Source organism: Accipiter gentilis, chromosome 14, assembly GCF_929443795.1.
Source record: "Accipiter gentilis chromosome 14, bAccGen1.1, whole genome shotgun sequence".
In the NCBI taxonomy this organism is placed as follows: Eukaryota; Metazoa; Chordata; class Aves; order Accipitriformes; family Accipitridae; genus Astur; species Astur gentilis.
Window position 1 is genome coordinate 25,598,136 of NC_064893.1, and position 25,518 is coordinate 25,623,653.

At 48.1% G+C, this 25,518-nt stretch overlaps 1 protein-coding gene across 1 annotated transcript in view; it reads right to left on the minus strand.

The window, feature by feature from the left end:
• Positions 1 to 20,720: 20,720 nt before the first annotated feature.
• ATP9A (ATPase phospholipid transporting 9A (putative)) overlaps positions 20,721 to 25,518 on the minus strand; it is a 65,885-nt gene continuing 61,087 nt past the window's right edge. Inside the window, exon 28 of the mRNA XM_049816737.1 lies at positions 20,721 to 25,450. Coding sequence (XP_049672694.1) covers positions 25,314 to 25,450 — 137 coding nt within the window. The 3' untranslated portion in view covers positions 20,721 to 25,313. The remainder of the gene's footprint in view (positions 25,451 to 25,518) is intronic.

A 25,518-nucleotide genomic window follows, 5' to 3' on the forward strand; every position in this document is an offset into this window, starting at 1 on the left:
ACGTTACAAATCTGGCCCCAAGTTACTTGTCTGAGGTCACAGAAAGTCTGTTTTACAGCACGCAGGAACCAGCATCTCTACGTTTACGCTTTATACCCTATCACCTTTATCATTAATATGTGGCCAGCCAAACCAAGGTGACAAATCACCTTCTCGTCACACCCTTTTGCTCCTCCCTTTGCCAGTTCGGAGTGCAAGAACTCAGACTTTTGCTATGCTTTGAAATCAGTTTCTACGTTATGCTTCTGAAGAACCCCAGCAGCAAGCTTTGCACAGGCCGGGCACCCCGCAGCAGCTACAGGGAGATGTTAGAGGCACCTATTGGTGAGCAGAAACACTGCACGGAGCTTTCGGGTGCGAAAGGGGAGTAAGGAGAACTGCAAAAACTGCATGAAGGCAGGTGGGGAGCAATCAGACCGGAATTAGGCCTTTATGGCATTAATTTGTTACTGGAAAGCGCCAAGGGGTAGGGAAAGGGCAGGTGGTCCTGCAGATGGGGTGTGCCAGGGTTTTTACTGAGGTATTTAGAGAAGGAGATGGTGAGCTGGAAATAACCAGGAACCCTCCTGCTATGTTCACTGTATACATTTCCCTCTGAAGTGCGGTTTAACTGGAGAGGGAAAGGCCATTATTCCATATTCACAGCCACTAATTAATGAGTGATGTCACTGCAATCCATGCATACTTTAACTCAGCAGAGACTAAAAGGACAATATTTTTTCTCATTGATGCATAATATACATAGTAACGCGACAGATAGATAGCTTCCTCGGGCCAAACCATTTGAACTTTCTCCTGCACGCCCTGCCGAAACAGCCGGGAATGGCGCTTCGCTGGGCTTCCCCATGGTCACCGTGCAGCCCTGTGGGCACGTGCACACACGCGTGTAAACGGCGTGAAAAGGTCATAGGCTGCGTCTGCCTCCCCTTGTGCAACACGACGCTGCCTCCCGACCCGACGTGGCTCCTTGCTCGGTGCGGGGACTGCTGAAGCCTATTTTGAAAAGGATCCAGCGCTCGCTCTGTGGTTGAGCTGGAGACCACAGTTAAAAGTCTACCTCATCTGCTGCAGCGATTCTTAATACTACACGAGGCGCTTGCTCTCTGTAGTTTCGTAGTGGCTGGTTCGGGCAGAGACAGGGGAGCCAGAGCAGTCACCGATTAGCGGTCTTGGCTACCGGCATTCAGAAACGAGGCCACCCCAGAAAGCTGCAGTGGGGTTGAGCTCTTACCCTCAGGAACATGTGTGGGGAACGGAGGCTGCGGCCTCTTGGGGAGCACGTGCTGCTCTGTCTGAGGGCTTGATTCGTTCCGAATTGTTTAGATGTGAAGAAAACGTATATTAGATCAGCCTATTTATATATCCGTTCTAAAACAATGCTTACTGTTTTCTGGAGTGCTAGCTTTTTATCATTGGCCTTTCTATTTAAAACTCATTAGAAAAACCAAATATACTTGCTGATCTTGGCTTAGCACTAAAGCGAGCTGTCATCCTTGCAGCTAACACCACATGGAGCACGACTGGATAGCTTCATTTGTATTAGCCACAAAAAGAAAAGACACGAACAATAACATTGGCCTTTTTAAGTAAGACATGGATGATTGGCAGGAGAGCATGGGGAAACGACCCCAACTTCTGCTAAATCTTTGTCTGATCCCTTATCCTTTATATCCTACCTCACCTGCAATCTATTAAGCATGTGAAGTTTCAAACTTATCCTCAGCTACTCCTAGAATTAGTAATACTCCACAAATGGAAAATGCACCTTTTGCTTTCCAGGATGACCATGTCATCCGAAATAGCTTCACCGCTAATACATGTAATCATAAATTCTGACACTGGCGAGGAATTAGGGTGACAAGACAGCAATGAGAAAAGTGTTAGAGAAATGTAGGAATTAGCTCAGCTTATAGGATTTAACTCTTTTGCCCAGCGGACAACTTGACAGATGTCAAGGAGCACTAGCCACCAGGCATGCAATCGACTGGATTCCCCCTGCTCCCTTCTGCAGCTCGCAGGGCACATGAGGACATTGGTCCCATATGACCGCTACAGCGTAACGTATAGGAATAACAGTTTCCACAGGCTTTGAGTGCACAGAGGTGTGAGTTATAATACTGTACTCTGTGGGCTGTGTTGGAACCTACCAGTGTGTTATTTTGAGCAGAAATGGTGCAAATCCACAAAGTATAGATCTGGCCTAAATATTAGAGATGCATGAAACCATTACTAGGTGCAAGCAGCTGCAGAATTCAGCTCAAGTGACAGCTGTAGCTTTTGGAGCCCTCCAAGGGCTGAGTATAGTTTAGTTTAGACCCAAAACACGCTCCTGAGCCAACAGTGAGAATAAATTGTTGAAGTTTTAGCTGTTATAACTACATAACTGACAAATACTGCCCACAGTCTGTCATTGATAATTAGCAATGAAGAAAAGGCAGGGAAACTGCTAGACTTAAATAGACTATGGACTCTTCAGCTCAATCCGCACACTCAGAAAAAGCATCCAGCCACTCCAAATCAGAGGAAAAACCCAAACAACGTGACAAACACTTCCCAGTGCTTGTTTTCCATTAGGGCTGGAGTGAAAGGCTGGAATACAGTGTCCAAGGACCGGAAATACTAGCTGGTTTCCCTAAATCTCAATCTTTTTCATATCAGAAACCCTTCCTTTCTACAAGGATCCGCCATGTATTTCTCCTATTGCCACTACCAAAAGGCCGACATGGCCACAACCCCCGGCCGCTGGTCACAACTCCACTTGGGCTCACAGCACCCACATTAGAGATCTGGGGGTCAGCATTGACTCCTAGGTTTTTTTTCTGTAAAGCTGTTTTCGTGAGCCAAAAAGGTGTTTCAAGAACTTAAGCAAAGTCTGTCCTTGGCAGCATTGACAAAAATTGCAGCCACGTATACTTGCAGCAAGCTCTACACAGAGCAGAACTGGAAATACATTGTGCTGCCATTTCAGGGAACTGGAGAATGGAAGGAGTCCTTTTCCACATAGTTGGATCAGTGCTTGCCTTTGGCAGGGCTTTGCTTTAATAAACTTTAAAAGTATGTGAATTCTGGACTACCTAGGTACTAGGGGACGAGGAATCCAAAAACAAAGCTAAAAAGAGTAGTTTCTAGTGTATACAAACTATGATTTTAAAAGTACTTAACATATTTCTCAGTGTTTAAATTTACTGCAAATGTAATTTATCATTTACTATTTTCAGTTTCTACTTATACCGTCCCGTTGCATTCCTTGTACCAATAACTTCACTAATGCGAGTGATCGGATGATGCTCCGAGCTGAAGAAAGTTTTAGACGATCTTCTCAGAAATACGGTGGCTGTGCTTAATTATTATGTGGCCCACGTGACGTGTAATTTACACGGGATCTGTAACACTGTAATACCCTCATTTTAAACTTTTTAAAAGAAAAAGAGGCAGAGAAAAGTGGATTTAAAATGCTGCACATCTATTTAGCAGCTAAAACCCAAAGAAAATATGAGTCAATGCTGTCTTAAAAATCTAAGTGTTCTAATGGTGTATGTGGCAGGCATTAGAAATTTAACAGGCAACTAAAACTTGCACATGGACTTAATCCAAGCTCTTTAAAATGAGCTCAGACTGTGAGTGACTAGTTGCTTGGTCTGGAGTGTGGGGAGTGCTATTAGAGAAAAAAAGGAGAGAGCGAGAGAGGGGAGAAATATTCTGGTACTTCCTTTGAGAGGCACACATGCACACACGCTACTATTCAATTTTGGGGTCAGGTTGAGTCAGAGATATTACCCCCCAATTTCAAGCTTAAAGTGGTTTGGCAAGAAAGGACAATGGAAAAATTGCTCATATCTCCATGTTCCCATTAAGTTCTGAAGTCTGCTGTGCAAACCAAAGGAATGCACATATCATAGTTTAAAAAAATAGATTAAGCCAGTAGTGGAAAAGAAGTTCTAGGATATTATTATCCTTGGCTATTTTCAAAAAATGAATGATGAAACATTTCAGTTAGAATATCTATTGGAATGTTATAAAAGAGTGCTCCAATTATGTCAGTGTCCCATCTGTGAATGTGATTCCTGCCCTGTGCAAAAGACTCTGAAATCATTTGCTGACTGTTAGCTGGTGTAAGTAACTGTGTCCCGCGGGGCAGGCCTACGGATAGAAAGGGGCTACCTCGAGTGGCGGAGCATTAACAGATGTGGGATAACAAGGTGACACGGGGACTCACGGTCACCCGATGAAAATCTCTGCCACGGCTAGTGTCTCGGTGACACTTGCAGAAGCACAGCTCAGGGAGCAAAGCTACTGAGGCATCTTTTTGCTAGCAGGGTGTTAAGCTATGCAGAGTCTTCATTCCCCGTTCTGAGCCTGCTCTAATCGTAAAAGGGGGCTAGGGCCTAAAATTATTAACACGTCATCATTTACACACCCTACGTTAATGAGACTCTTGCACTTTGTTGTGGGTGCAGAAATCCTCCCGAAGCCAGAGACGGATCCTGAAAGTGCCATGTGCTATTTATTAACCCCTAGCAGTTTCGTGCAGCTCTCTTTTTTTGTGGAAAGGTGGGGAGCAGGCTTGTGACATGAAGGTGAGCGAGTCGGTGCCAGGGTCTGCTCCCATCGCCCCTATGCCGCTGGCAGTAGCAAGCATTTTGCGTAAGGGAAAAATACATCCTGGGGCCCAGGAGCATATTCGTTCTGGAGCACCTCTGGGCTCGGCCGTGCAGACGACTGCACTGCGCTGCTCATCTGGCTACTGTGGTCTCAAATACTTGATCTGGTGGGGGCGGGGGGGAAATAAATAATCAGCGCCTTTCGTTTAGGGCTGTGACTGCAGGGCTCTGGGGATCATCTGCTCCGGGGAAAGCAGAGCTGCACAGCAGTGGAAGGAGCGGTGGGAGCTGCCACTGGAGTGCTGCCTTGTGCTTCGATCCGCTGCTATCCTACAGCAGGTGAGAGCGGGAGCACCGAGGGGAGCAAGAAGCCTCCTACCTTTCCCTTTCCTGCTCTCTCTACAGAGAAATAACTCCTCCGGGGTGTTGTGAGAGTGACTAAGAGCAGCTGAAGCGCTCAGGAGAGAGGGAGTTTTGTCTGGAGAGAGCCGACGGTACACGAGGCAGGGCAATGGCCTGATCCTCGGGCGGTATAAAGCCACTCAGAGTCTTGCCATTGGCTTGTCCGAGAATCGGAGCTCTCGGACGATCCCCTTCGGGTGTACGTGTTAATGACTGTGGTTTGGCAGGTGCCTGGGGAGCTCGCTACGGCAGGAGAAAACAAATAGCCGCTACTAAGGGCCCTTCAAAGGAAGCCTCGTCGTCGTCGTCGTCCCCCCCCATAGCCCGCACACCCCCTCCGCCGGCCCCGGGAGCCCCCGGGGCGGCTCTGACTCAGCGGCCGAGCGGCCGTGCCAGCGCCGGCGGCGGGCGGGGACCCGGCGAGCGCGGCGGGCAGGCTCGGCGGCGGCCGGCCGGAGGGCGGGGGAGCTAAAATGGGGCGAGCCGAGGGAAAAAAAAAAACGCTTCCCTTCGCCCCCCCTTCCCGCCGCCTCTCCACGCTGCTCCCCCGGCCCGGTAGCCCTGGGAAAATTGCAACTCACCTGCGCTTCCCGCCCGGCCCGCGGGGTGCAGCGCCGAGCACCCCGGGGGAGCGGGCAGGCCGCCTGGGCAGGGGGCTGCAGGGCCCGGGGGCGGGGGGAGCAGCAGGGCTCGCTCGCTGCTCCACGGGCGCCTGACAAGAGCCGGGCTGCGGGCGGCGAGGGGTTTTTCCTCGCGCGGAGCATCCGCCGCCCCGATCCGCCACCGGCGCCCACGCCGACCCACGGGGACCGCCGGCACGGCTGTGCCCGGACCCACCCCCCCCCACCACCACCACCACCACCACCTCCTCCGTGTCCGCTAACATCGCCCGGCAGGGACGCCCCTTCCCCCGGCTCCCTGCCGGCATCGCACAGCCGCTGCCGTGCCCCCAGTCGTGTCCCCCCCCCCCCCAACTCTCCGCGTCCCCACGCAGGGCCGCTCCCGCCGCCGCGCCCTCCCCCGGGGCCCGCAGGCTCGCTTCGCCGCGGCGGGGGAGGACGGGACGGAGGATGCCGCCGCCGCCGCCGCCGCCGCCCCTCCTGGACGGCTGCACCCCCCCCCCCCCTCCGCCGCCGCCTCGGAGGGGCCGGGGCGGCAGCCGGGGAGAGCTCCGCTGCCGAGGGGGGGGGGTGACGGCCGGGGTCGGAGCCGACCCGCGGGAGGCGCGGAGCGGCCGCGCACTGACAGCGGGGCAGACTCCTCCTCTCGCCGCGCTTAACTCTTGCCTCCACCGGCACCGGCGGGAGGGGAGAGCGGCGGCCGGCCCGAGTGCCCCCCCTCCGGTCGTCGGCCGGCCGGCCGGCCGTCGCCCAGCCCCGCGGCAGGGCTCGCCGCCCCCCCTCCCCGCGGAGGTGGCGACCCCGACGGGAGCCGCGGGGCATCCCCGAGGGGAGCGCGGCCGCGGAGCCGCCGGTTGCCGGTCCAGCGGTGCCGCCAGGGCTCCGCCGGGCCCGGGGAAGCCGGCCGCGACTCCCCGAGCCCCCCCGACCCGGGCAGGCGGCGGAAGGGTTAAGCGGCCGGGAGGTTAGTCAGCGAGACTCCTGGGGTGATGGCTTGGAAGAGGAGAGTCCCTCTGGCTGAAGTTTAAAGGAGGTTTCTCCAAGACGGAGTCGTATCGCCTTCGCGGAGCGCTTCAAACCAAACCTAAAGCCAGTCCAGTCCCTTCCCCGAGGGACCTTCTCGCCGTGAAACCCTTCCTGCCTACCCAGCCGAGCTGCCTGCGAGCGAGCTGAAACCGGCAGGAGAAACCAGCGGGCCCGAGGAGCGACCCACAGAGACCCCCGGGCAAGGGAAGCGCGCAGGAGGGCACCCACACAGCACACAGACACACAGCGCGGGGTAAGACCCTACCTTGATCCATAGACCTCATGATGTGGTGGTAATGTACCAGCCTGCAGGCAGTTTCTCTCTGCATCGGGAATTAAAAAAAAAAAAAAAAATCGATAGCAGGAAAAAAAAAAAAAAAAGAAAAAAAAGAAAAAAGAAAAAAAAAAAAGAAGGAAAAAAATCTTCTTTAAACCATGTTCAACCAGTGCCGCCCGGACAGAGGGAACCCCTCTTGCTCGCCTCCTCCGTAAGTGTTTGGAGGTGCAAAGAGGGATCCGAACTGGGCTGAGCTTGTTCCTGAAGTGAAGTCAGTTCTCTGCTCTGAGATGAGGGTTACTAGAGAGGGAAAGGCCACTTCCTTCCCTGCTCCGAGTGTTTATAGTCTTTGAATGCTGTAAAATAACGGGATTCCCTCACTGTTTCCTCCTGTTTATCCCAGTGCCATGGAAACCCCTGGATCGCCTCCATCTCCCAAACTGAGGGCTTTCCTGCAAACTTCACACTCAGGAATCCATGACGTCTCCCAGCTCCGGGCCAAGGCAGCTCTGCGGCTTTCTCAGTCTGCAGCACAAGCACTTAATTGTTGAGCAGAAAGTTAGAGAGCGAGAAAGAAAGAAATATGGATGATGTTAAAAATCCCAGTGTGTGCTTTTTAAACAAAACTTGCAGGCACTGCAAAGCCTTTCAAAGCAACGGGGCTTCTGTGCAGAAGTTTTCCTTCTTCCCAGCAGAGACGAGCTCGGACGGCTGCTGCTTTTACCTTTGAATAAATCATTCAGAAAACCGAAGTCCCCGGCTTATATTTATGTCTTTTAAATTCGCCAGCACCCTATTAATACCCATCTTGTTACTGGCGCAGGTTTTGACTTCTAATTACCACTGGCTCGGTTCTTCATACAGAAGACGAAAAGCAAAAAAAAAAGAAAAAAAAAAAAAAGAAAGAAAAAAACCTCGGTTAATTTGTTTAGTGGCATTTCACAGACCTCTCTCTGTTTCTATTTTTAGATCCATTTAGAGGAGAGAGGAGCAACCCCATGGATTTCCATTGATACACGTGGAGCTTAGCAAGAACGAAATAGCCAAGGAAGCCTCCGCAACCAAGACAACCCGTGTGTGTTTACACGTACCGTGTATAAACAGGAAAATAAAGCGAAAGAAAACAGGAAAATAAAGATGTCGTGAACCGTGCGCTGTCCTACAACGTATGGCTTTGACCGGTGTGTTAACGAGCATCTGCCGCTCGATGCCGTGCTGGGCTCAGCGCCTCGGTGCAACCGTCGATTTTTTTCCCGGGAGAGACGAAGAGTCCGCGTACCTAAGACGCTTCTGCGGGGATGGCGACAGCTCCGCAGTCCCTGGGTGTTTGCACGGGTGTGTGTCCCCGTCCCCCCCCCCCCCCCCCCCCCCCAAAACGGCGCGATGTGCATTTGGAACCGGGGTGGCCGCCGGGGTCAGCTGGAGCCCTGGGCAGCAGCGGGGAGTGAGTCACTGCAGAGGGACTTGGCCCGGAGCTGCACGGAGGGCTGGCTGGCACCCGCACCACATTTCCATTTTTCACTCCCTGAGTCCCAAAATCGACTCGAAGGAGGTATCACAATCAAACTTTCTGCTTCTCGAGTTTGTTGTCCTGCAGGCTAGCAACTGCAGGCAGGCCAGGGAAACTCAGCGCACCTCACTTTCCTAGCCTTTGTCATTTTTGGACGTGCCGAGGCGGAAATACCTTCCCCGGCTCCGCGGGCCCGTTATGCAACCGGCTTCCACCGACCCCCGAAGCGCCCGGGGGAGCCCCGGCCCGGTGACCCCGCGCCCCTCCGCTCCCCCCCGCGGCGCCGCACCAGCCTCCCCCCGGGGCCCCCGCAGTGAGTACCCCCCTCACGCCCCTCCGCCGGCTTCTAGGGGAGCCTTTCTCTCCCCGTCCCGGCGGAAGGCTGAGCGCCGGGACCCCCCCCCCCCCCACCACCACCACCCCGCTTCGCTCTCCCGGCAGCGATGCCGTTTGCAAAGCCCGGCTCTCGGGCCGTTCTCTCCCGCAGGGATTCTCCTGCCCCCGAGCCCCCCCGGTCAGCGAAACACCTAAAACCTGCGCCTGACACTTGGGCTCGACCTGGACGCTTCGCCCTTTATCGACCCTCCCGGCCGGCCGCTTCGGAAGCCACGATGTTTGCCGGCGAGCTCCTGCAAAAATCCCGGCGCCGCTCCCGCAGCGGGAGGGACCCAACCTCCCCCCCAGCACCCAGCCCCTTCCCGAGGTGTGTGTCCGTCCCCCCCCCCGAAGCTAATTAGCGTGTTTGATTGACCCCGCTGTTGGCATCGGGTGAAGTGAAGCCCGAACCGTCTGATCGCTGCTTCGAAACGTGACAGGGAAACCGAGGTTGCGGCTTTGCTTGGAGAGCAAAGCGGGTGTGAATTAATTATTAGTCGGGAGAAATCGGCAATTTCGCCCCGCTTCCAGGCCCAAACTCCTCACTGTGGCACCAGGTGGTCTCCCCCGCATCGCTCCTTAGAATTGCACTGGGAAATGCAGAGAAGAGGGGCTGGGGAGGGGGCTTGAGGCGAGGGCGACCTAAAGCGGAGCTGGGAAGGGGCGAGCTGGAGGGGGTTGAGGGCGAGCAGAGGGAGCTGAGGGCGAGCAGAGGGAGCAAGTGGGTGCAGGGGGGACACCCACCCACCCACCCACCCTGGGGGGGCCGAGGGCACCGGGCCCTGCCAAAGGGTATCCCGGAGCGAGCGGAGAATGGGCGACCCCGACGGAAAGCTTCGCCTCCTCCCACGCTGAGCTATAATCGGGGGAGCAGTCCCAGCTCAGCGGTTATGGCACACAGGTTGGCTTCCCTAGTCTGGACCGTTTAAAAATACAATGTCTTTCTTTTAATAGCTCAGTTTGATCGGCTCCCGCTAGTTCACATGACAGGGTTTTCCTAAAATATCTTCTTCCACCAAGTTTTTTCCAACTTAAAAATGCTGAATCCTGCTACCCAAATTAAACTCAGTGCAAAGCGAAAAAAAAATAAAAAAAAAAAAAAAAATAAAGAAAGAAGCGAAAGAGGGCTGGCGGCTGCCTCCGGACTGCTAGCATTCCCCAAACCAGCATATGACACAACTGTAAGATTTCCAAGGCTTTTGGAGAGTTCAGCGAGAGAATCGTGTCCTCCACTGGCTGCAGCTTCCCCGCTGAGTTAAACTTTCCTGACGGAACCTTTCTCCATCTGGCTCCGGCTCCCAGCGCGTTGTGAGCGGCCGCGGAGGAGAAGGGGGATGTAGTTCAAGTCTTATATAACTGTGCAGGCTGGATGCGGGGGCAGAGACTTTCCCTAGAAACGAGAGATTTTTATATATATATATAGTTATTTTTAGCTTCCTTTTTCAAAGGAAGGCCAAATACCTCCGACTTTCCTTTGCTTTCTTATTTTGGTATCACTAAGGGATTTTATTTTTGGAGGTAAGGAGCTATTAATAGCTAATATTTTTAGCTATTTATTCCCTCTTTAGGAGAACACTTCCTCTTCCTTTCAGGGCCACGTTCTGGACCGCATCCCTACACCCCCCCCAACAACAAACCCACCTCCCCACCGTGCCCATGGCACCCTCCGGGATTTGCCAAGAGGATGCCCGGCTTTGTTGGGGGAGAGGAGACGGGGAGTAGCTCCCGGCCCCGACCCGCTCCCTGGGGCTCAGGCAGCGGGTTTGGAAACCGACGTTCTCCCCGTGAGCAGCTCAGCCCGTCCCCAGCGCCGGGCTCCCAGCCCAGGAGGCTGAGCAAGGAGCTGGGGAGAGCAGCCGCTCCGGGGGGCTCCGGGGACTCGGGTTCCCGGGGGGACCGGCCCCGGGAGGGGTGTAGGGGGGGGGGTCTCTGGCTTCCCCCGGCAGCCGCCCCGCAGCATCGCCCCGCCAGCGGGCAGGGCCGCTGCATCTCCCGCTGCAGAACGAGCGCTCCCCCGCCGGCTCCGCGCTGGGATTTGGCAATAAACCCGAAAAGAGGTGGTCGGGTTCTTTCTCAATTTCTCGTGCTCTCCAGGAGATAAGACATGGAGGCTTCCTGAGGACGTGCTCTCAGGCCATCGGGGCAGCTGCCCGGAGTTTATCAGCACAGACTGCACGGAGACAGCTCTGGTTTCCACTTGCAAAAGGTATTTCAGGCTCACAGCAACGATAAGTATTTTTGACAAAAGCTCCTCACCCTTCCAAAGGCAATACTGTTCTGCCCGACTCTGCCCTCGCATGCAGTGCACTCTGCAGCCCAACCTCGACGCGTTGAAGGCGTTCAGCAGAGCCGTGCCTGAACATCGGATTTACACACTCCGGCTGGGGCTCCCCTGCACCTAACCGGGGCTCCCGACCGCAGCAAGGACCAAAAAAAGTCAACAGCAGCAGCCTGGCCTGCTTAAGGAACCCAAACCGGCACCTCCCTCCCTTGTCACAACAGTCCGAGAGCATCCTGACTGCACGTTACCAACTCGAGCTTATTTCTGACAATGCACTTGTCTAAATAACGTATCCACTCACTTAATTAAGTTACAAACGGAGTGTCTGATCTTGTAACGAGCTCCACGTGGCCCGGGGAATCCACCCACACAGAGCTCTCCGAGATTGGAACTAGAACTGCTTGAATTTTTCCCATCAAAACATTTTTTCCAAATGAGAAATAGCTTTTCATCTAAAATGAAAATTGGTTGAAATTTTCTGTTTTTTCAACAAAACTCAATAAACTGAAAGGCTATTTTTTGAGTTAAAGTAGGGTTTTGGGCTTTCCCCCCCCCCCCCCCCCCCCCTAAGAACTGGCTTTTAGTAAACGGATTCTGTTTGTGAACATTAAAAATGATTTTTATAAGTGAAGAATGATTTTTTAAACTGCACTTTTTCCTCAATAAAGGCAGCCTCAGAAAACAAAACCACAAATAAAGAAAAGGTATTGAAGAAAGTGGAGAGAACATTCTTTCTCTTCCCCCTCCCCTCGAAAATTTCCTGTAAAGGAAAAAATAAATGTCTTTCAACTCACTCATAGAACAATAGGGCCCCACTCTCGCTGTCTTTAGTCAGGCAGCTCTTGAATTAGTGTCCTCTGATGGGACCGGGAGGATGTAATTAATTCAGCTGGCCTGATACGATACCATCCCAGGCTGCAGCTTCCCGTTTTACCCATTACCGTGTCTGTCTCCTAGAAATCTGTAGGATTGCAGACACTGAAGCACATTTCCAAAGCAGTCGCACGAGTTCATAACCGCTCGTACTCGGAAATGTCCGACACCCTCATGTCAGGATACATGGGAAAGTACCAGCCCTGCACCTGCAGCCGTCGGAAAACCTATTCTGAGCCTCAGCCTCCTGAAAAAAACCCGACTTCGGACTTGGTGGGGTTTTTTCCAGGCAAAAGCCAAATCACTCAGCCTGACTCGCAGCGGGGGCGGCCGCCCGGGCCCCCCCGGTCGCGCAGCATCCCCCCTCCTCCAGCCCCGCGGCATCCCTCCTCCAGCATTGCTTCTCGGATAGGGAATTTTAGAGACACACAAATTCGTTTGCACGGGGGAGAGAGAGAAAACGAGGCGGGACGACCCGCTAGGCACGACGGCAGGGGTCAGTCTTCCCGGGAGGATTTTTTTTTTTTTCACGCCCGGGCAGAAGCAAACCCAATCATTCAGCTGAAAATCCGAGAGTTCACATATTTGCCCCATATCCCTCTGGGGAACGAAACGGCTGAGGCCCCGCTCTGCTCCCCCCCGGCAGACCGGGGGAGCCCAGGTCTGCTCCCGGCGGGATGCGGGGGCAGCGGGGAACAGCCAGGTACCGGGAAGGTGCAGGGAGATCATCACCTTTCCAAGCAGGATTCAGGCGTGACAGCTCCGAACTAAAAGCAATACGTTGGTTTACTGGGTTGGAAACGGCACCAGATCTATCCCGAACCTGAAATTCGCTTAGCGCGCTCTGCTGCAGCAAACTTGGGCAAAGAGGGATGTTTATACATCGTGATCTGTGCTTTTACCCAAACATCAAACATTGTTTTCAGGGAACACTTAAGCCCTCCGGATTGGCACCGCCTCACAAAATACTAACACCAACGACTAGGTTAGCGACTCCGAGGCTTTTTGCAAACGAGCACGTAGGATAAAACTGAACTATAGCCTTTTTTTTAAAGCAAGACTAATTAAACAAATAAGAACTCTGGATGAGGCTGTAAAGGTGTTAGTTTCTTGACAAAGATAGCTTCTCTTTAAGATTATAAAACCATAGGTGGTTTCTTTTTTTTTTTGTTGTTGTTTTCCAGGATTTTGAGCTCAGGTTCAGAAAAAAAAAAAAAGAAGAGACAGCCAAATAGAGCAATTACGCGCTGGAATAATTAGGAAGAACATTAGTCACATCGGGAGTTGGAGAGGTGCTTCTCTATGCGGGCAAGGCAAGTAAACAGCATGTTACCACCTACCTGTTCCTGATAGAGCTCAAGTCACTGTAACTGCAGTCACCAGGCCACGCTTTTGGGAAGAGATCTCCAACAAACAGCCATGCATGAGAAATGCCGATTCTTCTACTTTTGAACCCTGGATTTTTAGCCCCATCAAAAGTTGCTACCTGGGAAATGGCCATTATTGGTCATTTTAGGATTAGAACTGGCTTGTGAACCTCCTTCCCTTTGCATAGCACAGGAAAAAAGGGAGAAGAAGAAACTACAAGTGCTGGCCAAGACCGGGCGCCTGCCGGCTCAGCCTACAGCAGCCTTGAGCTGCTCCGTCCAGTGCCCTTCCCTGGGGCAGACGAGCACTGGGAATCCTTTCCCACCTGCTCTGTTCGGTGAAGCTGGATACAACAGAGATCTTGTCCCATAAATTATAGTTGTTACAATGGTACAAGGAAATAGCTGGTCACTTTTGCACATTGCTCCCAGCTCACAGAACGGTTTGTGGAGTGAGCACAGCATCATTAATTAATCATTATTCCTAGCTATTCAACTCACCTTCCCCTTCCAAGGAGTTATTGTAGACAACCAAGGTAGGAATTTGAAGTGATCCTTCTGACTGCAGGTGATTATGAGTGTTTTTCCCAGAGGTTCCTTGCAGGGGGCTGGGTTCAACATCCCCCAGGTACGTGTCCATGCACCATTGGCTTCACAGTGCTCAGCACGGACCTTCCTTCAAGTCCCACATAGCAGCAAGCACCTCTGCAGCAGGGCTGGGTGAGTGTTTGCAAAGCTTTTGGGAAGGGAAAGTTAGTCCAGGAAGGACTCAGCAAACCTAGACCAAGAGGATGACTATGAAACCCACCACGCTCACAGAACACCTGGACTCAAATGCCCACACCTACCAACTCCTGGCTCAGCTGGACAATACAGCTAAGTGATTTTTTTTTTTTTTTTTTTTTTTTTTTTACATAAGTTCAGAGGGAATTGCAGTTTAGAGTGATATTCTTGTATCTAAAGACAACCGCTCACTATCAGGGCACTGGCAAAAATGCATGTATAAATAGATAGCATTAGTTTCAGTTACACTAGGACATAAGTTACTTTATTAATAATAACAACAATGAACTAATCCAATTAGACACCTGTACATTAGGGTCAGGATGGAAACACTGATGAAGTCATTCACTGTATCATACGATGGCTAAACTAAATAAAGATAATAAAGAAAGGTTATGACTGTTTTGAAAAGGTGGTTTTATCCCTTTAATATCACCGCCAGGGCAAGGGAATCTGATATTATGTCCCGAACACAATTTACAATTCATTACTGGGGCTCTGGCCACACCCGGCAGCTAATCTAGAATTTCACACATTTAATGAACTTCATACTTGAAATATGTGGTCTGTAAAATCTGATTTACACTGTTGTTAAAATAGTTGGTGTTTGAAAGAAAATATATTTTAAAGTATGTATTTGTGCACAAAGTTTGTTGTTTTTTTCTTTTTTTTCCTAAAAAACCCAAACCTGGTCATTAATTTACCCCAAAGCATATAAAATGTTCCCTACAGCGTAATTTCTGGTGCAGTATTTCTTTCAGCACCTCAGATTTACTCACTATGTTTCTTCAGGAGCAACTGCATTCAGTTGTACAAAGGAGCAGAAAGCCCCCACAATGTAATTGTAGGTACTTCAGTTGGTAAGTTAACTTGACAAGTCAGTTCATGATGGAGTCCAGGGTCTATAATTAGTCCTTACCTGCCACCGTCATAAAACCGCTGCATTAGGTCAGTCCTTGCTAGGGCCATGCAAGAGGTACCTTGCAATCCCAGTTCATTCAAGCATGTTAGCTTTTTATTGGATGTTAACACCTGATATTTCCTCCAGGCTCTGGTTTTACTGAAGGCTTTGTGGCATTATGTTCTTCGGAGCTGGAATGGCAACAGGAGCTGAAAGAAAGAAGAGTGGGAACCCGTATAAATCACCGCCCTGCACGGTATCCTGACGGTGAAAGATCACAAAAGACACCGAGGCTGTTGAGGGAAATAGCTGTCATTCACATGTGAAATACAAGATGTTTCTTTCTGTTGAAGGCTATTTATGGTGAACACCGCACCTGTAAAAATTAGTTCCACACTTCAGTAACAAGGATTTGCAAGAATTCAACTCAGACTTGAACAAAACCCGAGGATTGTGTGAGGGTGTGGATGAGTGTGACCTGTTCATTTACACCAGCTGCGGGTCTTCCACCGAGATACCAACACAATGCACTTTTCCCCATCTGATTTTGGGAAGATTTTCTCCTTACGGGTTAGTGTTGCAAACAGCAATTTCACTTAGAAAACTTGTTTTCTGGCTCATTTCTCCTTGGATGTAGGAAAGATCAGATATCAAAATCTGATCGGCAGGAGGCTTGAGACTTCCTAGGAGCAAAACTGGGCAGCTTCAAATCAAACTTTAGTCTACAGACAGTTGCTGGAGAAATTCTGCTACTAGTTTCAGCCCAGAATGTAAACTGTCACTTTGGTTAATTTATCTGGATCCAGCTAAAAGGCAGCAGTGCATCTCGACAAATAAATAAAAGGATACCAAAGACTGGAAAGAGGCATATCTGGAGAAAGCAAGATAGATGAAGCGTTGATAACATCTAACCTTGGTCTTTTAGAAATTTTGTTTTCATTTTACAGCCCAGCTGTCAGGGTGGAGAAGGTCCAAGTCCCTATGCCACGCTACAAATAATACTTGCTAACTGCTTCTCTGGAGTAGCTGCACAGCAGACAACGATAGCGTAGGTCCTGTTTAAAACGGGTCTCCCCCTTCTGTAGGTATTCTACTTACCTTGGACACAAATAGAGATAAGGAAAAGAACCAGCGTTAGTTTCCAGCTCACACCTTAGGCAAAAAAATTTCCTTGCTTTAATTTTATTCACCTTCGATGTTAAAATCACTTTTCTGTTTGTTGTTGGGCTTAGAGTAATTGTTCCAGGCTAGAACGAAGCCGAGATGGCATACGAAATAATTAAAGCTACATGACTAAATAGCAGGATTTAACTGCTCCAGTTACATTTAAAACTTATATTAACAAAAGGATCTTATGTGCAAATCAAGTGATTTGTAACTACATCTACATGGGAAGGCAATGCGTACACACACATGGAAATGAGGCAGGAGCACTGCAAGGGCTGACACCCACAACGCTGCCCGGGGGGCAATTCGGGAGGTGAACCTCGGCCGGGCAGGGTGGTGCTTAGGTTTCCCCAGGCTTGCTAACAACCAGCGCAGCTCCAACAGCAAGAGCTCTCCTCGCTCGCGTTGCAGGCTCACGCCAAGGAAGTCTTGGCAAGAGAGTGGTTAAAATGCTGGCTGCTCTTCACTAGGGCTCTGAAATTTTACAGCTCATGGTGTGCTGGTTGTCAAACATAAGGAGAACAGGATGGAGCCTAATAGAGGTGCAGCTGGAGAGCAATAAACATTTCCAGCAACATCTCCAGGGCTAAGTAGGATCCTGCCTCGTAGGGGCCGAGAGGACCGCTCGCAGTGCCCTTGCCCTCGTAGCAAGATGACGAGCTGCTTCACCGTCTGCTGCGGTCCAGAGGTTTCTCCTCAAAGGTCCCATCCTTTAACTCTTGGAACGAGATCAAAGCCAAAGGTGATAAAACATGGTAAGCGCGAGCCATTTGAGCTCCCAGTTCCAAGTCGGCGCCGGCCCAGGAGAGCCGATTGACACGCGTGGCTTTCCTGCCCAGAGCGAGAGCGATGGCTCTGCCTGGTCACAGCAACGGCAGATGCAGGACGCAGTGATTCACTGGAAACCACCGCGTTGGAGCAGAGACACTGTCTGACAGAGGGAATGCCAATCCTTATAAACGTGCCTTTTGTTCAGAACTTTAATCTCAAATTTACAGAGGATGCAAAGGAGTTCTGCCTCTGTGGGCAGCACCCCTTGTCTGTCTTTCCCACAGGCTCAGCACCAAGCGGCATTTCTTCCCGTGGCAGTTACACCATGGCTGCTGGAGCAAGTAACATGCTTCATCAGGACCATCACGTGGCATTTTATACAACAGTCTCACCGACGAATGGTTTGTTCTCATTTTAAATAGGAATCCTGATCAATAGCAATTTGCATCACTTTCTGACAAGTCACACGTTGGTGACATCCGCCACTGTAGAAAACGAATCCAAAGTGACATGTCTTAAAAATAGAAGCGCCAGCGCAAGACAGATCTGCGTCTAACGGCAGAGAAATATAACGCCTACAGCAGAGCTACAACACAGCTTTTTCGGAGCCGATGTGCAACACATGAGTACATCTGCTGCCTGATGAAATCTGAAGCGCAGGAGATACCCGCTTCCCACGTGCCCACCGAGGTGTGTGTGCCGGGAGTACTTCTGAGCTGACTAAGCAGAATCGTGCAGCACAAGCAATTCACCTCTACTCATGCTCTTAATTTATATTGTGGGTAATTCTACTTTTACCCTGGTAAACAAGTTTCTGGATATAGTTAAGCTACTCAGAGTGTACATTTAAAATAAAATCTGTTTCACATAAAAGGACAAATGAGAATGACTATTACCCCCATCTTTAATGCGCTAAATTCTTTTGCACAGATTGTTCTTGTTACTACTTCTTTCTGTGAGAGAATCTGAATAGCACACAATATTCCTCCTTACGTGCACAATTACAGCAAGCCAAGAGAGGGAGGCTTTAAAGTGGGAATGCAATGATTTTAAAGCCTTTTTTTGTAACCCACTCAAGAACAGTTAGGTCTTAGGCCACAAAGGGAGGAAGAGCAGCAGAAGGAAGGGCATTCTTCTGAAGGCCAGATCATGCAAGTTGCTGATCATCTATAATTACAAGCAGCATAAATTCAGAGATTCACCATGTAACCCAGAGAGCCCCACACCACCCAGTGAGTTTTAGGGCCAGGAAATGCCAGCTCGTGGCCCAAGGAAACCACCGCATCATTTTGGATGCTGACCTTAAATAGGTGGTGGATCAGGACTTAGTGCTGCTAGTAACTGCTGTCACACTCCAAAACGTTTTTCCTTGCATTACCTTTTTGCAGTTGCAGCAAAGCCATTTCTGCAGCCAGCTGCTGCTCACACTCTCCGAAACGTGCTGTTTGCACATGCAGTTGCAAAACATTCAGCACAGATGTAATTTGGATCAGCGGTTCCAGGTTTAAGATGGAAGAACCCAGCAAAATTTTTTGATTGGGGTTTATCCATACTCAATATAATAAGGACAGGTTTTTGGAAGCCTGCAATCACATTCCTCATTTAAAACCAGACATCTGAATACTCTGTGGAATAAGAAACTTTCCTAGAGGATTGACTCCAACGTTTAAGGTGGGGAGAAAGTCCAATCATCAAAATAAGAATACCGTTCGCACTCCATGCTCTGCCGTGGATGTTGGGCACAGCCCGGAGACCACAGGTTCTCCCTGCCCGTCTCCTACCTGTGAAATGGGAACAGGAACAGTTACCTTCCTCTAGTGAAGATTTATCGTGACAACGATATTTAATGCCACAGTAACGCAACAGAGAAGAGGCAGAGTAGGTGCACAGCTGCCGTGACTTGAGCCATCGCAAGGCAAAGACAGAGGGTGTATCTACAAGGTTTGCTTCTCTCCAAATGGTTTAAGGGAAGCTTCTGCCTGTCTTCCTGCAACGTGTAAGGCTCAGGGCCATAGTAAGATACCCAATTACCAGCCAGCACCTATTCTTCCTTTTTTTTCAGAGGAAAAAAAAGAAAAATAGAAAGACACTAGTGTACAATACAACCACAATTCGAAAAATAAGGCCACTGGCATTCTTTGGTAAAGCCTAGGCTGAAAACCTATCCCAGGATGCGTGATCTTCCAAAAATCTGCCAACCCCTGCAGTGTTCAAACTTCTTGTATGACCACAGCCACATGAAGAATGAAATTAAACCCCACGGAAATCTTTGACATTTCTACTATTATGCAATGTTTGGGTGAAAAAAAAAAAATTGCAGAAATTCTCCTTCCCTTTCCAGAGTGAGTTTAGAAAAACTATTTCTAGCTTTTTTTAATTACATATTTCACCATTAAAAAGAAACCGTCCATAAATTAAAAGAACCACTAACTAGGGCTTATGTAACCCATTTAGAGTGGGAAATTGGTAACACTTGGGAGTGAAGTCTGTTACTGTAATTTCTGGAGTCTACAGCATTCATTTGATGTGTGCAAACATCACAAAAACTGTTTATTTAATATTTGCATTAACTATTTTATACAAAAAAGTTAATAATGAAAAAGGTTAAGATGCTGGCATCTGCATCCTATAGAATCTAAATGAAAAACTTCAATACATGTTTAATGATCTGAGGGATAGTTTCTCACTGCTTTAGTTAAATAGTCTCCAAGTAATAGATTTACTTTATCCAATACTATTTTGTTTTTTTAAATTATTTTGCGAGTGTTTATGGCTCTGTAACATTTTTGGTAGAAAACTGTCGTACTGTGTTCTTAATCAATGTTATTGAAGTTTCCCCTGCGGAGAATATTCAGTGTTAAACTCCTGCCTCTCCCTCCCATTTCTGACCCAGAAGCAGGGCAGCCAGCCCTAGCCCTGGGACTGCTGTTGTGCCGAGCCAGTTACTTAATCTAACGTTCAAGTGATGAGAACATTCCAAAAATAGCTGTTCCTAATGCTATTGCATCATTGCTTTTCCAAGAGCAGCATATATACGTTTCAAACGAACGACTTTCTCCTATTCACAGCAGTGGGTACCAGCAGGAACCACCACCTTCTCCTTAACTGGGGTTGCACCAAAAATTGCGAGGACGATTTGACCAAATCTTCCTGAAGGAGCCGAGTCCCTCGAAAACCGAATGTACAGATTACAGGGCTGGTTTAAAATCCTCGGGACAGTTAGGTACTCTGGGACTAGCTGGTTGTAGAGAAGGCAGCAGCGAAGCAGCAGCCTGGGGCTGAAGTTCCACCTGGCGGTCAGAGCAGCCAGGGAGCGGTGGCAGGAGGGCAGCGGGGCGGCAGCCTGCCCCTGCCCAGCAGCACCTTCTGGCCTCCACGGGGCTAATCTACACCACTCAGTCGCAATGACGACTTGCAGAAAGCAATCTTGCAAATAGGCACTAATAAAGTGAAGGGCAGCAAAAGCTTACACCGATACTTTAAGAAAAAACACCAAAACCAACCCGCAAACCCAACAATCAACACCCCCTCCCCACCCCAAACCCCTTCCTGTTAAAACTGTTAGAAAACTGTTTACAATAAAGAAATTAATGCAGCAGGTCTACACTGATCAGCAGAAAGTACTGACCATTTCACGGATATGCATTTCACACATAGACAAGTTAAAGGGCCACAATGCAACTTAACCTATATACTTACAACTCTGTCAAAACGCATCTTGGACTGATCATGTCAGGACTAACTCAGGTGCATCATACATGATGTATATGGATGAAGTAAAGAAGTTGCATAAAATTTATTTTTCCACCTTGTTTTACAACATTCCCTTTTAAGTTCTTACACATCTGCAACATATAACTCCACAGAACAATAAATAATCGGCATTCATATTCTCTTGAATCAAGAGTATTTACACACTGTTTAACTAGATGACAGGTACAAAACATTGGCATCACAGTAAATATCATTTTGACACCAGATTCCATTTCCCCAATTAAAAATTAAATTAATGTAACATTCATTTTTTAACAATTTTAACAATTAAAAATGTTCTCAAAGGCATATTAGTACACAGGTTGTAGTAGGCAGTAGTAATGGACCATATTGGCAAAGCTGTAGAACCCAGGATTTCATGCAAATCAAAGAGTTTATTGTTTATGAGATAACTAATAATAAAAAAACCACAACAGCCCATCCAGCTCACGCTGAAGATTTTAGTGGGAACTGGACTGGCCACAGCAACTGCGGAGATGAGTCAAACCCCAGACGAACAGTTCCGTGCAAAGAACGTGTGACGGTGAGCAACATGCAATAATAGTTCACATACCTGGTTTAGAGCACTGCTTGTGCAAACCAAGGGTTTATGACGTACCAGATGGTGCAGCAGCTTTCTTCGAAAGATAAAGCCAAAAGACAAGATTTAGGGATTCACGCATCTAACTCTCTGGGGCTCCCTGACAAACTCAGCTCAACTATAGCAAAATTTTCCTCAGCAGTTGCAGAGGACGAGAGAAGTTGTCATGGAGTTTAATCGTGACAGTTCAGTAGAGCACAGAAAAACAATGTCTTCGGTGCTGCTCAGTTTGGTCCAGCCACAGCTGGACCTCTCAGCACATAGTTCTCAACCCCAAGAGGACACCAGGGACGTCACTCATCACCCCTCAGCCCAGTTCTGATGAGACCCTGCACAGATTTAAGCTGCTGCTGTTGAATAAAGAATATTGCATTTCAGTTGCACTATGAGCTGAGCAAAACAAATGTTTGCAAAGATAAACAGGACAAGCTCTATGGAGAAAACAAATATAGAGTTAAAGAAAAAAAAAAAAAAAAAAAGAAGAGGGTTGCGACACACCTGGAATTACTGCAGAGATGCAAGAAGAGAACAGTGCATGTCACAAAACCTCCACATTAACCAACCACCACAGCAGCACAGCACAGAGCGTTGGCTTCCCTAAAGCAGCCACAGGAAGCAAGAGCACACTGTGAGACATACACCACTACCCTACAGCATCACTTGGAGCACAGTCCCAAAGCACACAAGTTAGATGAACTGCTACAGTACATAAACCAGAACAAAAAAAGGAACAGGAAGAACACTAAGTAAGGCTACAAACAAGATACTACATAGAAGAAGAAACAATGCTTCACTCCCAATAAGCACAAATTATGAGCATACTAGAGGAAAAAAGATTACATTTCCAGCAGAGAATCCATTTATTCAAATGTACAGTAAGTATGAACATATGTATTAAACTTTGCTTTTAAAAACATTTTTTAAATAACTTAAGAGAAATAGATTGCAGACATAAAGTGCTAAACTTGAAAAATACAACAATCATTCCTCTTTCCTGCTGTTTGTTAGATGGAAGTTTTAATTTTCTGATTGCTTTAAAAAAACGCAGTGTATACCCAGACAGAAATGACTTCCTGGATTTACAAACCTGTGCAAAAAAACTAGCTGCAAAGGAACATAATTCGCACCCCAAAACACAGCTATAGATTGCTATCAATTCCACTAAATATGTGTTCATTATTAAAGTTATGATTCAATAAATATAACCGAAATCACAATTCACTCCCTTTCTTGGTGTAAGCTAATATTTTGCAAATATGGTCCACTCAGTGTAAACTGTGTTGACTTCAGGAAACAGTGAATTCTACCATACATATGTCTCAAATATTTACATACAGTAGCATGGCACTGTTATTCTTGCAGGACATTTAACTACTAATACACACTAGATGGGGACAGGGCTTTACAAAGACGTGTACTGCAATGTATTTGCCAACGGACAAGAGGGACTTGACTTCTCAGTCACAAGAAGCGGCCAAAAGAAATTCTTGACTCTTGTATTTAAATCTACTTAAATCAAATGCTGACTGGGGACTCCAGAACACCTGCACGGTTGACTACCCAGGAGCTGTAGCAAGTCATGATAAAGACACCATTAAATATCTTTTTGGCAAAGTGGCATAATTCACAAAGGGTTGTTAGCCCAACTCCCCCACAAACGGGCTGTCCAGGCCCTGCTTTTCCTCTGTGAGACAAATCACTAAGAATGTTGGACTTCTAGAGCCTTTCCCGACATGAACATGCGTGTTAACTAAGTAGAAATGTATATTATTATTATTTTTAGGAAAAAAGTTGGAAGAGAAGGAAAAAGGCAAATTTTCATAATATTTTGAAAAGGCCAATACCAAGAATTAGCTTTCCTTAGCCAGTAGGTTGTTTCTGAAGGCGGTTGCTACGTATCGGGACTTCAGACAAGAGCCTAATCAGAAGACTGGGCGCAAAAGAAAAACCAGTGAGTTAGATTAAAGAGTGTCTGCTGTTCGTATTCCCAAAGGATTTTGAAACATCATTTTCTAAATTAAAAGGGTATCCCCCACATGAAACAACAACAAGGTCATACGGACTTGCACCTTCCTCTCACCCCAAGCCACATGCATTATGAAGCACATTCAATTTTTCTCTGAATCTCTGGAACTTGCTTCCCCTCCTCTTTGATATTTACTCACAGGAACTGAGAGCAAGGAAGGCAGGTCAGGTTGTAGAAAACATTCCCCAGAGCAACTACCACACAAGCCACAGCTATCTTATATCTGAAAATTCAAGACATACCACTGTGGGTCAACACAGACTCCAGGCTCTTTTAAAACAACATTCCCATTTTCCACCGATTTTCGCATCAGACCTTTTAATGCAGCATTGTGCTGCTTGCGACAGTGTAGACAGACTGTAGCAATGGCAACAGAAGCTGGCAGTCCATTAAAGAGGTTCAGCATGGTACAGAGACAACCAGGGAGTTTCTGCCCTTCACACCAGCACGGCTGGCCTGACCTGGAGGGGATGCCTTGAGAGAGGAGAAGAAGGGAGCTCAGGCTCTGGGCTCTGCTGTTCCTGGTCCCTCCACGCAGCCGACCAACACCACCGCCAAGCAGTGCCAGCTCTGACAGTGGTTTTTATGATGTGGCAATGAGACAGCAAGCAACTAATTTAGCACAGACTAAACAGCCATTACATGAGGATGGCTGCCACTAAAAGCTCATCCATGTTTGATGTATGGACCCAACTGTAAAAGGTTCCCATAAGTCTCTGTCCTTCCCCTGAGCAGCCTAAGTACGTGTTGCTTTCCTCACAGTATTATAATGTGGGCCAATGCTTATTATAAAAACCAGAATTCATTGAGTTTATTTTTGAAAACGAAAAATGAATACATAAATTTGCTCTGCACACAGGCCTAACGCCTTCATATGAACCCCACTCCTGTGACTCAAGGTTGGTTTTTAGAGCAAAGCAAGTGCAAGGTTCTCAAAAACTGCCTCTCTGCAGGGAGTATGTCATGAACAACATCCACCTAGGAGTGCCTCAGCTTATTTGCAGCTCATCTTTGCAGCTTCACCCTAACAGGAAACAGATTTTGTGTAGCTGTGAGGAGTAGCAGCTCTGTGACCTCTCCCTTCAGTCTCCAAGGATTCAAGACACGTCTGCCACATTGTCTGCAGAACAGTACGAGTCTCTCCTCACGTTGTCGACACATTTCAAGTCTGATCAACTGCAAATTTCTTTTCCAAAGAGGATTTGTTTTAGTTTAGATAATTTTCTCCTACACAAATAAATACAGAGTAAAGCTATTATGTCACCAGCTCCTTTTAACAGGAAGCTCAAAAGCTAAACAAAACTGAATTTCTTCTTTTTGGACTACCATTTCTCTGTATTTATCAATGGCTGGACACCTCCAAAATCACTAGGGTGACCACATTTCAACTGAAGGAAAATCTCAAACACGCTCAGATTCTCAAGTGTGTGTAGATCCGACATGCTGGAGCCCCATTATGGAAACAGCATGCCATAAATCAGGAATCAGCTGTCAGCAGTACAGTGTATCACCTACATTAAGGGATTTCCAAGATGTAAAAAGAATGTAACTACTTGAATCAAAAAGATAAATAATATAAACAACATAACACAATGCCAGGAACAGCACAGATACTTAAAAAAGTAACTTAAATTTCTCAAATGTAAATTCCAAGGTCAGTTAGCAGCTTTCAGATACTTTTAACCATGCATGAGAAATCCTTCATTATCACAGTTACGTGCATTTGACCCTAGTTAAGTTGAACAAAAATGACAAAACCTGGATGAACTAACAAGTGCCTCCATCCTCAGAAAACTCCCTTTTATCGTTAGGTTTCCGTTCACGGCAGTTGTTAAGTCTTTTTCAATAAAGCAGCATGTAATAGAGATTACCACACGATCCTTATGCAAATATCGGACATTTTCATTATAGTAACAACTACATGATTTTGTCTCTCAGCCATGTGCAATAATTGTCTCTGGTGTGCAAGGAGAGCAGCCCTAGGATGTGAGCTTCGAATAGCTTGGGGGAGAAAACCTTCGTCTCAGGTACTTCAGGACGTAGAGAGGAAGGCAGCTCACCAGAGTGATGACGGTGACTTTCCACAAGAATGACAAAGTTGCAATGAAGTAAACATCTGTATAAAGATAAGCACAAAGAGCACAAAGTCAACGAAGATGGGAAGTACATTCTGGGAAGAGGTGC